We start from the raw sequence: 14859 nt of genomic DNA on the forward strand, positions 1-14859 counted from the left end.
TTGCTCACCAGGGCTGGCCTGGCTTCCCCGCCCCACCACCCCACCCCCCCACCCCCAGTGTCTCAGGGCACCACGTAAGGAAGAATAATTTAATGCTGCATTTCATGAAGTCAGCCCTCTGCCAGGGGCAAGGTAACAGCCCGAACGCCCAGCCTGGCCCCCCTGCCCTGGCCCCAGGGCTGCTGTGCGTTCCCAGTGCTGCCGCGGAGCCGAGGCCTCGGGCTCCCCTCCCTGAGAACGGCCCGTGGGGCAGAGAGGCTGCCACGGCTCAGGCGCTGAGCAAGGGGGATGCTGGTCCCAGAGCCTGGCACCGGGCCTCCCCGCTGCCGGCCTCCCTCCCCGCAGCCCCCTGCCCCACGCTGTGGCTCCGTGCTGGGTCCTGGCCCTGTGGGCGAAGGGCCCGTGGCCCTGGGCAGGGCAAACATTTGGGGAGATGCCAGCGTGCTCCAGGGGGGCCCGCTCAGCTGGGGGAGCCCGTGGTACAGGGCTGGGCTCTATGAGCTGGCTGGCTTGGTGAAGTCGTCCACCCCCGTGATGGTGGCCTTGCAGAAGAAGCAGTCCTTGTTGTTCATCAGGTGCTGGTTGATGCAGGCTCTGGGACAGAGGAAAGAGCGTGAGCTACCCCTGCATGGCGTGGGGGGGCGAGGGGCTGGCGGTTGCCCTGGCGAGGGTCACGCGTGTGAACTACTCACTTGCATGACTTGTGGGAGCAGGGTCTGAAGATGGCTGAGATGGGGTGTGCGTAGCAGATGGGGCACAGGTCTTCCTCACTGGTGGGCTGGGGGTGGGGAGCACCAGGAGGTTAGCAGTGGCTGCAAAAACCCCGTGTCCCAGGGCAGCTGTGCCGGGTGTTGGGGCTGCTGCTGAGCATGGGGGCTGGGCTGGGGGACTCACCAGCGTGGTGGCAGCCGCCTGCTTGGACTCCTCACTCAGGTGGCTCAGCATCTTGTCCACCTTCGCCAGTTCCTCGGCACTGATGTACTCTGTGTCTGTAGGGGCAAACCAAGTGTGTGTGGAGTCAACGTGGCCCTCGGGCTGCCCCGTGGCTGCTGGGCAATGCCGGGGGCTGCAGCTGCCCTTGGGGACTAGCCAGGACAAGGAGCCTGGTGCTGGGGATCCCCATGCTGGGGGCAGCAAGCTGGCCATTGGGCACTGCAAAGGGACAAAACTGCTGCCAAAAGTGGGCACTGGACCCAGCCCCAGCCCAGGTGCTCTTGCTGGGGGATAGTGGGGGAGCCATGAACCCGTCTCCAGGGCTAAAGGGGCTGGGACTTGTTGCAGGGGACACAAGACACCAGCAGCCCCGTCTCCCCATCCCAGCCACGGCTGGGTGGTGAGCACAGCCCAGCTCCCAGTGCAGTGATGACACTTACAAGTGTGCAGGGAAAAATGGCGCTTGTCTGTGGCTGGGGCAGCAGCTGCCAGGGCTGAGGGCTCGGTGTGGCCCAGCAGGTACTGGATGGATCGCAGCTGGAAGCAGGGGTCCGCCAGCAGCACTGCCGTCGCACGCTCAGCCCTGCAAAGGGACAGAGTCAGGCTTCTGCCCTGCTGCCACCCAGCTGCATCCCCAGCCAGTGCCCCCTCTCCCCACCCCCAGCAGCATCAAGCTGGGGAAATGTGCTCAAGTGCAGCTGAAGGGCAGAAGCTCCCCTCCTCCTCCTCCCCCCCGCCCCCTCCCAAGATCGATAAGGTGCATTAGCACTTGCTGAGGCTGCAGCCCTCACGCACCAGTGCCCGGCTGAGCCTGGGGAGCTGCAGGGCGGCTGAAGCAGCCAGCACTACCCTGGCTTCACAGCACTGCAAGGGCAAAAGGAGAGACGCTGTGCAGCAGCCTCATGCCAGGGGCTGCACCCCCCTTGCACCAAGGGGATGGCTCAAGGCACCCCCAGGGCAAGCAGGTGCCCTCACAAGGCAGGAGGGGGTGGCTGTGGCTATCCCTGGCTTCAAGCATCAGCGGTGGAGACAGCCAGGACAGATGAAGGGCACCTTAACGAGCATCTCCACCGGGTACCAGTGCTGTGGCTTGTTCATGGCCCTTGGCAAGGAGCAGAGCTGGCTCCGTGGCCGGCCCTGGGGCAAGCACAGCCCCTCCGGCGTGGGGCAAGGGAGAAGCCGCCAGATGCTGCCCTAATGGAAACCAGTTCCCCAGCCCGGCTCTCTGCTTCCCACCCACCCGGGCCCTGGGTACTGACACTCCTGGCACCCTTCACCCTGCGGCCGTCCCACCCCGGCCAGCGGCCCGTGGCGCCCCCTGTGCCCTGGGGACCCCACCGACTACCCCGTAGCTGGGGGTGCTGGGGGGCCCTGCCAGCCTACGCGGGGGTGCCGAGGGTGGGAGCAGTGGGAAGGCCCGTGAGCGGGTGCAGAGCAGTGGGGACGGATGGCAGAGCAGTGGCAGGGGACGGCAGAGCCGTGGGGACGGACGGCAGAGCCGTGGGGACGGATGGCAGAGCCGTGGCGGCGGACGGCTGCCACCCCCCTCCCGGCGCGGGCGCAGGGTCGGGCACGAGGGGCACTGAGGCAATGCTGGGCTGGGGCTGCTCCAGCGCCCTCCAGGGCCGAGCAGCCGCGGGGCAGCCGGCGGGGCCCCCCGAGGGGCTACAGCCGCGGGGGCTGCCACCGCCGGGGGCACCGCCAGGGCCGAGGGCCGGCGAGGCGGCTCCGAGCGCCCGGGGCCGAGCGGGCAGGCGGGGCCCGTGCCGGCTGCGCATGGCCCCGCCCCCCGGCAGGGCAGGGCAGGGCAGGGCGGGCCACGGCCACGGCCCCCGCGCCGGGACCAATGGGAACCCGCCCGCCCCGCGCCGGGACCAATAGGAACCCGCCCGCCCCGCGCCGGGACCAATGAGAACCCGCCCGCCCCGCGCCGCCAGCGCGTACAAAGCGGCAGCCGCGGGAGCGCGCTCCGCGGGGTGCCGGCTGCGCGGGCGGCGGGGTGCCGGGCTCCGCGGGGCGCCGGGCGGTGCCGCCGGGCGGGGATCTGGGGGGCCGGGGCGTGGGGCCGCGCCACGGCAGCGCTGAGCCGCGAGAAACTTCCCGCGGCAGCGACGCGCAGCTCCAGGCGGCAGCGAGGCGATCGCCCAGCCCCGACGCACCGGAGCATCCCGGCCCGTGATGCCGGACCCCGGCTCCCCCCGCGCCGCGGCAGCCGGGGGCCGGGCAGCACAGGTACGCGGCAGCCTCGCCTGAGACGCGGCAGGGCCGGCGGGGCGATGCCGCCCTTTAACGCTTTTCAAGCCCCACAGCTGGAGCTGGGCCCCTCTGCGGGGCGCGCAGGGGTGTCGGCGGGTGCCTGCTAGAGCCGCCGGCCGAGCCAGCGGACGGGGAGACCGGGGAGGACCGCGGCGCGTTGTCTTTTCAGTCCCCTTGAGCCTGCCGGTGCTGCGGGGCTGCACGGAGGCTCCTGCCCGGCACGATGTCCCCGCCGGTGCCTGCAGACCCGCTCTGGCTGCGGGTGGCGAAGCTGCTGCTGCTGCTCCAGCTGTGCAGCCACGGCTGTGCGCCCCGCACCTCCCCGCCGCCCCACAGCTGCCCCCAGGCCTGCATCTGCACCTCCGACCTGCTGAGCTGCAGCCGGCAGATGCTGCAGCATGTGCCCCGGGTGCTGCCACCCACCGCCACCACGCTGGACCTCAGCCACAACGCCCTCACCCAGCTCCACGACCGCTGGCTGGCTGCCCTCCCGCACCTCGAGGCCCTCTACATCAGCCACAACCAGATTAAGGACCTTTCTCCACAGGCTTTCCACAATGCCTCCTACCTGCGGCACCTTGACATGTCCTCCAACCACCTGCGTGCCATCGAGACACACTACTTCGACACGCTGGTGAGCTTGGAGGAGCTGCTGCTCTACAATAACCACATTAAGAGAGTGGATGAAAATGCCTTCACCAAGCTGAGCGGCCTGCGGAAAGTCTACCTGAGCTGGAACAACCTGACCACCTTCCCCTTCCACTCGGTGCATGGGCTGGGCAACTACAGCCTCCGCACGCTGGACCTCTCCTCCAACAGCCTGAGCAGCATCCCTGTGGAGGAGCTGGCGGCTCTGCCCGAAAATGTCAGGAATGGCTTGTACCTGCACAACAACCCCATCAGGTGCAGCTGCCCGCTCTACCTGATGCTCCAGCGCTGGAAGCAGCGAGGTTTCAGCTCTGTGAAGGATTTCTTTGAGGAACACACCTGCAAGGTGTCTGACAATGTGCCCCGGTCCCTGATCAAGTTCCTCAAATACAGCCACATGTTTGAGAACTGCTCAGCGGGCCCTGAAGATGTGCACCCCTTGCCCTTCCCCGTGATGGTGGGCCAGACCGTCCTGCTCACCTGCAATACCAGCCTGCCAGCCACAGCCACCACCTACATGTGGATCTCCCCTCACCACGAGCCCATCAAACACCCGGGGAACAGGAACCGCTCCTTGGAGGTCTACCGCAATGGCAGCCTGAAGATCGCAGTGGCCAAGCCCTGGCACTCAGGGGTCTACGTAGGCTTGGCCATCAACAGCCCCCGCAATTTCAGCAGGCTGTGTGAAGTCAACGTCACAGTTCACTACCCCAAGCCAGATGGGGAGACCTTCAGCACCGGCCTCACAACGCTGCTGGGGTGCATTGTGAGCCTGCTGCTTGTGCTCATATACTTGTACCTCACGCCCTGCCGCTGCCTGAGCTGCTGCAAGAAGCCAGCTCCTCTCAGCCCGCCACAGGAGTGCAGCGCCCAGTCCTCCATCCTCAGCACCACTCCCCCTGCCACGGATGGGCCAAACCGAAAGGTCAACTCCAACAAGCATGTGGTCTTCCTCGAGCCCATCAGGGAGACGCAGAATGGCAAGATCCGCCTAGCCCTCGGTGAGGACTTCCCTGACCCCAAGCACCCCAAGGTCCTGCAGCTCAAGTCAGACTCAGATTCAGTCAGCTCCGTCTTTTCAGACACCCCGATTGTGTCATAGCGGGGCAGAGCTGGAAGCAGAGCCGGGGCATCCCAAGAGCTGTTTGTTCTCCATCATTGCTAGAAGCAGGATTATTGGGCAACCCAAATTCCCAGCTTGACTGCAACCCGTAAGGGCAATCAGCATGACCCACAACTGCTTCAGTCATGAGCTCCTGGTGGGTTTTGGGCCAGGGGCAGATCTGTGTCCAGCAAGAGCTCCTTGCGTAAGCCCCTGGGAATGGCCTCATTAGCACAAGGGTAATGCTGATGAACCCAGCACGTCTGAGAAACCCTCGCTTGATTTAAGCAGCCAGACTCCCTAATGGTGACACTGGAGCCAGTGGTGTGCCATGTCCTTGGGCACGTGAGACTCAACCCGGCGCCACTGCCACAGACCCCTGAGGCCAAGGAATAGCCATGACAAGAAGGGCACTGTCCTCACTCATGCCAGGGCCCCTGGGGATGGTGATGCCACCATCCTCTCCCAGCCCGTGCCAGTCTCTGACAGCATGCCATGGCTGGGAGCAGGACCCCATCACAAGGTGGGGTACGCATCCCCACCAAACGTGGCCACGCAGGAGGGATGGATCTCGGCGCCTGACCAGCCATGCAGCCAAGCAAACGTTACAAGCTTTTGCTTCCTGAGAAGCTGTAAATAGTCAAGGCAGGATTAGGTGATGCGATACAGCACCCTGGTCTGCATTGCTCAGAGCTCCCCTTGCCACCAAGGACGACGAGGTCTCAGATGCACCACTTTCCCTTGCTGTTTCTCCTTGAGGCGGACAAACGCGCTGCTAAAGCACAGCTATTTAGGCAGTAATCTAATAAGCCTATCGATAAATGTGAGTAATCCTCTCCTCTCTGGGGTCATAATTCTCTAGTTACATTGGAATAAAAATGCCTATTTTTTTAAGCTCACGCTGGACTGAGTGTCTCTTTGCCCTTGCAGGGCAGCAGCGTGCAGCCACCCTGCCCCACAGACGCAGCAGTGGGGTCTGAGGGAGCCCTGAACTCCCGCTGGCCTGGCACAGGGAGCCAGGCAATTCACACAGGTTTGCAGCCTCTGTTCCCATCAAGCGGCATTAGGGCAGTCTTGGCAAGGGGGTTAAATGTGCCAAGACGGAGCTGGTGACCTGGGGCTGGCCCGAGAGGAACATCCACTGGCTTGTCCCTGAGCGGGCAGGCCTCCAAAGGGACGCCTGGGAGCTGGGGAGGGAGCAGCACCAACTGACACAAGGGCAGATCCAGACCCCAAAGGGATGAGCAGGCTTTAGATGCACAGGAGAGGCACTGTGGGGACACCGCTTGGGACCTGACTGGCCCTGTCTTTGGCTGAGTCCCAGTGCCCCTGTGGACAGAGCCCCTACCTCACTGGACACCTGCGCTGCTTTCCCCAGCACCCAGCCTGGTATCGCCCTGTCACAGGGAGCAGCTCTGTCCCCACAGAATGCCTGCCTGAACCCACAGAGGAATAAGGGTGTCCCCCAATCTGCCATCACCATCATCCCACCCACAGCCGGAGCAGGACGTGTGTCTGTCACCTGCAGCACAGAGGATGCTGGGGCCACCCTGCTGGCAGAGGCACAACCCAGACACCACAAATGGGGACCAGGACCCTTTGCAGAGCTTCCCCACAGCCCCCCACGGCTGTGCAACCCACCCCAAGAGCTGTGGCAGCCCTATGACTGGTGGGAGGGGAAGGTCCCTGCAGCATCCAGACAGCGCTAGCACCCATCCTTCGACTTCTTCAGCCAGGAACTCCCCAGGAAAAAGCCAACCGTGCCCAAAGCACTTGTCAGAAGAAGCCCCCACACTCATCCAAGGTGGGGAAAGCATTTGGGAGAGCAGCTATCCTGAGACTACTGCAGCTTCCCAGTGCCCCTCCTGACAGTGACCTTGCACACAGCTTCATGCGATACGTGCCCTGCTGCCACGTGCCCTGCGGCTGCTGCTCAGCGGCTGGCAAAGGCGATGGGATGCGGAGCGACAGGCCCTGCCGGCCTGTGCCCTCACTCCCCACGCGCCTGCTGCTGCCGGCCCTGTCGCCTCATGTTAGTGCAGCACCGCCTGATGAGCCCGGGACACCGAGCTGGCCACACTCGGGTGCTGTTGGGGTTGCTTTGGTGTTGGATGGAAAGGTGAGTGGCACCTTGTCCCTTGAGGATGGAGCTGAGGCAATGCCATCCCCTGGTTTTGCACCTGGGCAGGGATCCCATGGGAAGGATGGTTTGAATGGCTGGGAAAGATGAGAGTCCCGGCCAAGTGTGCCCAGGTCCAAACCTGCTAAGGGCAGAGCCCTGAGCACGGCCCATGCCTTCCAAGACTGTGCCAAGCCTGTGTGAGAGCACACTGCATCTAAGCACTGCATCTTCCTCAAAAAAAGTGCTGCTGTGGGCCTCAGCACCCAGAGTGGGTGTTACCTACCCAGTGCTCTTCTGCCACCAGCCTTGTAGGTCTCCTTGCAAACCTTTGCCCTCCCCGGTGCCAACATCAGCCTCCCAGGCATTAGTGGTCCTGCAAACATGCGTCCTCAGCTGAGGCTAATGACTGAAGCTTGGGGAAAACTCAGGGCAGCTGGAGTGTAAGAAAAGCTCCTGAGGGCCTCTCTGGGGACACATCAGCCTGGAGAAGCCCAGGAGAGTTCTTCTAGGCTGGCTGCAATTCTTCTGTCCCTGCAGGAAGGCTGAGTCGTACCATGCCAGGGACAGCACATCTGAGGTTTGTATCAGTGCTGCCTCCAAGGGCTCCCCACTGCCTTTACCCAAGAAAATCTTGCTGCTGTGTTTCACACCTTTCTGAAGCTCGGAAAGGATGCCCCACCACACTGCTGCTCCAGTGAGCGAGGCAAGGCATTTTGAACTGTTGAAGCAGTTCATTAAGCAGCCTAAAAGGCAAATCATCCCAGCAAGGAAAAACATAGCCAGGAGCACAGCCTTCCTGACAGGCAGGAGTTGGGAAATGTAATGGATGGTCCCCAAGGGATACATCGTCCTCTCTCAGCAGCCATCTGCACCATTATAGCCCCGGCTTGCTGCCAAACTGGCCTCCTGCTCCTTGACTCCACAGGGTAAAGTCATGGGTCAGCACAAAGCATGGCATCCCTGTCACACAGGGACCCGCGCCTGTGCACGCGGGATAAGCGCTAGCTTCAGGGACCAGGCTCCAGCGCTGACTCCTGTCTCCCCTGGCACTTCACATTTCAGCCAGGACAAGGTGGGCGTGCTGAATGCCATCCCTTCCTGTCCTCCTCCTGCCAGGGCTGGACTCACGATGTACACGGTTGGACCTGGATCCTTTCCTTACAATGTTCAGTTTTCCAAGGAGCTCAAAGCAGCAAAGCCTGGTGCTGGCCAGCACGATGCCTGCTCCTGCCTCCCAGCGTGTACCCGGCAGCCCCGAGGGGCTGGGAGATCCCAGCCTTGGCAGTCCCACTGCTCAGCATGCAGCATTTGGAGCTGGCAGCTTGTAAAAACTGTAATATCAGTAAGGCCAGACTCCTTTTTTAAACCCTGAAACCTAGGTCTGAGCTAGTCATTCCTCCGTGCTCTGGCTCACACTCACCAATACGTTACACACTGCAAGACTTGAGTACCACTCATCTTCTGAGCTTTTAAAGCAAGGCAGCAAGAACTCCTTTAGACTGAGCGGTTCATGAAATGCCCACTCCTGCACCTCCTTCCACCACAGCCTGCTCATCAATACATGTTAAGTGATCAGTAATTACAGTATCCTACAGGACTGCAGAGAACTACCATGTCCAGTGGGGACCAGCCAAGTCCCCAGGGTCCCAGCAGTGCATGAGCACGCAGGTGGGTGGCCAGGCTGAATTTAGGAACTCACAGACTGGGATCTTCTGTGATTTTTCCAGTGGAGGTGACCCCAAAACCACCTAGCAGTTGAACAACAGTCTGCTTAGCCTGCCCCCTCCACCTGGCTTCATGCCTCCTCACCTTCCTGTTACTTCTGCCCAAGGAATCCCCCTGTCTCCTCCCTCCTGCCAGTCTGTGCCTCTGCACCCATCTGTAATGTGCAAAGGAGGAGAGTGCAGACATCCAGCCAGAATTACCCCAACATCACATCAGCACAGTGCTGTTCCTCCTGGCAGGTCCCACTGGCTTGTGCTCTGGCAGCCATCCTGTGCTCTGCTGGCTGGTACCACCATGTTCCTCGTGACCACAGTGCTCTTCCCTCTGTCTTCTCCATCTTTCCAGCAGAAGTTATTGGAAGATGCACCTTGAAGGCTGCTTAGGTCTTTCCTTGTACAGTTGCACTGCAGACCAATTTGCTGGCTCCTTGCATGTACCTCAACCCTCCAGTCTCACAACGAGAGCACCAGCTCCAGGCAGGGCTGGGGAACATGCTGCCTGACCTCACTCCCCTGCCTTCAAGGGGATGGTGTCCCTGGAGCATGGGGGGAGCCCGAGAAGCAGAGTGGCAGCCGAGCCCCAGCACAAGACAGCTCACCTCTGCTTTGGGCTGGCCACTCACTTTCCACAAAGCCTGCTCCAACCTACATGCTGTCCTAATTACAGCGTGCCCTTGCACGCAGGGGACCAACAGCCTCACCTCAGGCCTCACCCCTTCCCCTGCTGCTCGCTCTTGCCAGGATCCTTACACAAGCTCTGGCCAACGCTGCTCCATTAGCTCACTCCAAAGGAGGCTTAATAGAAGATCTGCTCAATTATTTAGCAGGCAAACGGGGGGATGATACTGGCTGAAGGCCGCCAGGGTCTCTGGCATGGACCCAACGATTCAGCCCAATGCCTGGCTCAGCCTGCCAGACCTGCCTTCCCTCTCCTCCCTGCAAGACCAAGGCTGTCACCAGGGGCTGGCAAAGGGGCAGCACACAGCACCCCTGCCTCAGCCCTGCCCGGACTCCCCGCAGGAAAGGTGCTGCCCAGCTGCTGTCAGACCCAAGGGCTGGGGGGGGGCAGCACTTCAGGAGGCCTGAGCAGTCCCACAACACCACTGCAGAGAACTAAAGAGTTTTAAGCCAAGGAGCTGTTGCCTGCTGGTGAGACAGCCCAGCCCGCAGTGCCAGGCTGCCCTGCTCTCGCCTCTGCCTGCTGAAGAGGGTGAGCTCCCTCCTGGCAAGCCCTCCAGGGACAGGCAGCTGCTCTGCTGGGAAACAGGGCAACTGCCACGCTCCTGTCTGGGAGCTGGAAGACCCTCTACTGAGGGACCCCAGCTTGATCAGCAGCTCCTCATCTGAGCCCTGCACTAATTCTCCTCTGTCCCTGTTTGCAAACTTTGTTATGTACAGTGAGGGAGATGAGCCACGAAATCCCCAGGCCCCGCTGCAAGGATCAGTAAGCCTGGGTGAGGTGGGTGCTGAAGTTTTGGTTCACCATGAGCAGCACCAGCCATCCTGCCAGACGCAATGAGGAAATGCACTTCTTCTTTCTCAAAAGCACCACCTGCTCCATCCAGGGACGAAGGCATATGATGTATCAACTGCCTCATCACATCCCAGCCTGGGCAATGTTCCCTTTTCTGGTGCTTAATGGCTCTGTTTGATGCCAGGAGTCCATAGCAAGAGGACTTGATGCCTGGCTCAGTGTCCTGAGCTGGGCAAGGAGCAGCTGAGGTACCCAACTGCATCCTGATAACATGGCTGGATGAGTCGGCAGGGCCCTGGCTCTCCTTACTCACACTCTTCCCCACTGGAATGTTTTGGCTCCATAAACGGAAACTCACTCCCCCACTCCCAGATGAATCTGTCCTCTCTGCCCCAGGGCAAAGGTTGCAGCATCTCCAACCAAGTGCCTGGCTCACCGGGTTAGAGACAAACAGAAAAAACACAGCAAAGCTGAGGAAGTCACCCAAGGTCCTGTTCCCTGTCCTCATCCTCTAGGGCAGAGCCTGCTCATGGGGAACCAGTCAGGGTTAACAGCCAGTGTCCCAGGTAATTCCCACTGAGAAGTTCGTAAGTGCACACGTGGATTGGATAATCTCTCTCTCTCTCAATGATTTCTGGCAATCTGGGAGTTACCAAATTGGATCTGGAAGAGCTTTCCACCTGCTTCCAGCACTGCCCGGGCACAGTGATTCCAAGCAAGGAAAAAAGCCGATCCTGTTATCCTGCTTGCTGCACTGACAGGAATGGAAAAAGGAAAAAGGAAAGCTGTCTTCTCCCGAGTTCACTCTGCTTTGGAGAGCCTGGTTACATATGGGGTCCTTTAAATCTCTTCAGTCACCCCTTGCAGCAACATGAACCATGGCAATCATCTCTCACAGGAGCGTACGGACCTGAGGAAGGTTTAAATTCTCCTTCTGCATTCCATGGACCATCCTCTTACTCACGTACCTGGAGACAGATGCTTCCCATCACCCTGCTCCAGGCCAGTTGTTGTTGACCTGTACCATCTCCTGGTTTTTGGATGACTGTGGGGAGGAGATCCCTATGGGGCTCTGCCTACGCCAGCTGCACCTTCCAGTCTTCCAGCACCCTGTGGCGATGGTGCCAAGAGACTTGCGCACAGGATCAAACCAGGACTGAACCCTCGAGGAACACAAAAGCAGCAGCAAAGCCTCTGTGTGTTTCCTCTCATACTGGCTGTTTTTCTCCATCCCCACCCTGTCTGCTGTTTTTCAATGTGCCTGCACGCAGCATAACCATTCTGTAAGTGGGGTACAGTACTCACACCCCAGTCTGCAACTCAGAGTGCTACAAAGAGGGTGGGTGGCTCAGTTTTCCCTCCATGTGAGGCACTCTGCCTGCAGCCACACTGATCTCTACCATCAGGTTGTCCATCTCCTCTGCTTGGGTAGTGGTAGAGGGTCTCCAAGCCATCAGACTTGGCTCTTTTGTCTTGATTGACCTCAGTGCCCCCCCCTGCAATGTTTGGTTTCCTTTTATAGATCAGTAATATATTAAAACCTCAGATTTAGTGCAGGGCTTTGCAAAATCACATAGAAGCATTTTGTTTTATAGATATTTTCCCCTGGGCTTCCTCCTGTTCCACCCTGTGCTTCTGCTCAGCTAGGTCCACCATAAGGACATGGTGCTTTTCTCACATTATTCCCGCATTCTGTATTTATTTCTGCCTTCCAGTGCCCAGGAGGGTGACTACAAAGTCCTTGAAGATCAGTCAGAGATTTACCACTTCCCAACGGCACACTACCAGATACAGCACCTCTGGTTTGTGACCGCGCAGCGTGCTGCTGCCCAAGGCACGGAGGATGCTGTTGGCACAGGGGATAGTACAGCTGCTTGGCTGTGCACAGCCCCTTTGACACGGCCGCCCAGGTTTCACTAACGCAAAGCACAACTGGCTTTTCAGGTAAAGGAGGCAGTCTGAAAGCTTTCTGTCTCTCCAGAACTCCCTGCGGGCTAAGAAGGATGTGACTGTTGTCACACTACCATCTCACAACCCTGTCTGGAGTTTGCTAAGAGCCAGAGAAAGAGATTTATCCCTTCCCTGCTTTGACTCTACAAGTGACCTGGCCTGAGACAGATGTTCAAGGGACAGGGAGCCAGGGAAGGACTTCTCATCCTGCCTGGCATGCAGGGAACTGCTTTATCACCTCCCCCCCATCCCTCCAGGAAGAAGTGTCTGGTTGTGGTGTCAAATTCATGATGTTTGCACTTTCCACAGAGCAGGATTCCAGGGGCAAGCAAAATCCACCCCTGTTCAGTCCAGAAAGGCCATTGATCAATGACCTTGTGCTAAGCTCTTGGCACTGTCACACTTGGGGCTGGAGACTGATGCAGCAGCCATGGGAGGCAGGATAAAATTAGATATATTTGTGTACATCTTTGAGTCCTTGAGAGAAGCTGAAAGACTGGCTGCAGGGCTGAGCTGCTCAGCCAGATGGGGCCCTGCTCTCTGCAAAGCCAGAGACTATTATGTTCTCCAAATGTGAAAACAAGCAGGATGTGCAGCACAGACAGAAGAGCCCCATCTCCTACAGCATCCTACAGGGCACAGTGGCCAGGCAAGACACATATGAATGACACTGGGAGAGAGCAAAGGCAGGGCTGCAGAGGGTATCAGAATAAGCCTATTTACAGGACTTGGTACAAGCAGGCACAGACACCCATAAACCACCAGGTCATCTGTGGCTCTGACCAGCCACATCATACCCTGAGTGCTGTCTCTGAATAGCTGGTTACCATAAAGACAAGAAGATTTGCTTCATCTGAAAATCAGCCTCACTTAAATGCCTGGACAGGATTTGTCTCACCCTCGTGCCACAGGTCTGGGCAGTTAGGGAGCTCTGCACACATTTTGATGCCTTCCTGAGATGGGTCCAGAGTGAAGGAGCTTTAATGAACTCCCTTCCACCCACCGCTGTGTGCTGCAGCACTTCGCTGGCATCACTGCATCAGCATGCCTCTTTTACACATCGCACTCACAACCTCTGACAGCAGCTGTCCCATCACACAGAGTTCCAGACGCCATCCAAGGAGGAGGGTGCAGATGTGCTGTCAGTACAGCACCTCATAGCTACCTCTCACAAGGGTTTTCTTGCACCATGGGAAGGAGTTTTGCACCCAGCAGTAGCACTGGGATGCAGCTCCTGCAGGGGCATGCAGCTCTTCGGCCTCTGTCCTGCTCCATGCACATCTGCCTTGCCTTGCTTCAGTCCCTACACATGCACATCGCTCCTGCAACACCTCCCATGGCACTGATCCCTGCAGCGCCCAAAGCAATGCCACATGCAGTGACTTCATGCTTTGGAAGTCAAAAGCCACTCACCCCTGAACATCAGTGTCCACAAGCAGCCGGACCAGTATCCCCGTCACAGCCACAAGGATTGGGTAATGGTCCACACTCTCCAGCCCTACGGAAGCAAAAGAAAAAGATAGAGCCGCTGCCACCACATGACAGGCAGAGCAGGGCTGCACCACTGCTTCCAGGCTTGTAGTGGAGCAGCCCAGGACACAGGCACCACGACTTGGGCTCTTTGGTGTGGCCATATGCTTCATCAAGGACAGACGAGTCTTTCCCACTACCATGAACCCCAGACCCAGGCACTGCTCTCATGAAGGAGCACCCCTGCCTCCTCCAAACCTCAAGAGGAGAGGGTGGCCTATCCCCTCCTAAGCAGGCACAGGAAAATCCAGCTGCTATACGGGAAATATAGGATGCCCATAACACAGCACCAGGAGGAAGTCTCTGCTAACAGGCCCAACTCAGCTGCCCAGTCACCTCCACAAGGAAGAGAGCTGACGCTGCTGAGAACGGCTTTCCTGAGCAATTCAGTGCACCCTCTACACAATGCAGAGCACAGCAACCAAGCCTGCTACCTAAACTGCAATCTGTCCGGTGCTTTAAGACTTTCAAACAGGTCCCACCTAATCTGTGTCAGATCAGTGTCCAGCAAGACACTTCCCTGCCCAAGCACAGCATGGCTGCCACTTCCGCCATGGATAGCCAGACCCATGCATCAGCTGCTTCATGAGGACAGAGATCCTGGAGGGAACCAGAGCTGCTGGGCAGACAGAGGCTCAGGGTCAAGGAAGAGCACCAACGCTCACAAATGTCTGGAGGATTAACATGTCTTTCGAAGACAGCGCTTCTGTGGCAGTCTGCAAGAGCAGACTGGGGCCCAGCCAGGGACATGGCAGGCCTGAGGTCTGATCCCACACCTCTGTGCTGACCTTCAGTACAAGCCATCTCGTGTTCCCAAGGGCACGCCTCCCGCACGTTTTCAACAGAGAGGGACAGAGAGTTAATGCGTGGACTCACCTGGCAGACGGAGGTTGACCACTCTATCAAACAAGTTCCTTTCAGCTGTCACACGGTTCAGCACCTGGTTCAAGAGCTGTGTAGGGAAAAGCAGAGAGGGTTCATATTTTCTGGATGGGCCTACCCGTGAGCAGCATCCAAAGAACATGCTTTGGGGCAGCATGTCCTTAGAGTTTCAGCTTGGTTCCTGGGAGGGTCGATGCACAGAAGGAGGCACACAGCAGAGACCTAGCTTGGCCCTGGC

The 14859-nt window shown here is 59.2% G+C and overlaps 2 protein-coding genes across 5 annotated transcripts in view; one reads left to right on the forward strand and one right to left on the reverse strand.

The window, feature by feature from the left end:
• Positions 1-75: 75 nt before the first annotated feature.
• The window catches only part of RNF123 (ring finger protein 123), a 52607-nt gene continuing 37823 nt past the window's right edge, over positions 76-14859 (reverse strand). For all 4 annotated transcript variants that reach the window (XM_037384962.1, XM_037384963.1, XM_037384964.1 and 1 more), the window contains 6 exons: positions 14616-14691; positions 13623-13707; positions 1374-1516; positions 895-989; positions 693-778; positions 76-594 (listed from right to left, as the gene is read on the reverse strand). In XM_037384962.1, the coding sequence (XP_037240859.1) occupies positions 495-594; positions 693-778; positions 895-989; positions 1374-1516; positions 13623-13707; positions 14616-14691 (585 nt within the window). In that variant the 3' untranslated portion in view covers positions 76-494. The remainder of the gene's footprint in view (positions 595-692; positions 779-894; positions 990-1373; positions 1517-13622; positions 13708-14615; positions 14692-14859) is intronic.
• Positions 2910-5838, forward strand: AMIGO3 (adhesion molecule with Ig like domain 3). The gene has a single exon (XM_037384965.1). It carries the CDS (start codon positions 3413-3415, stop codon positions 4937-4939), a length of 1527 nt encoding a protein of 508 aa, XP_037240862.1. The 5' UTR covers positions 2910-3412; the 3' UTR covers positions 4940-5838.

Source organism: Falco rusticolus, chromosome 4 (assembly GCF_015220075.1).
Source record: "Falco rusticolus isolate bFalRus1 chromosome 4, bFalRus1.pri, whole genome shotgun sequence".
Classification (NCBI taxonomy): Eukaryota; Metazoa; Chordata; class Aves; order Falconiformes; family Falconidae; genus Falco; species Falco rusticolus.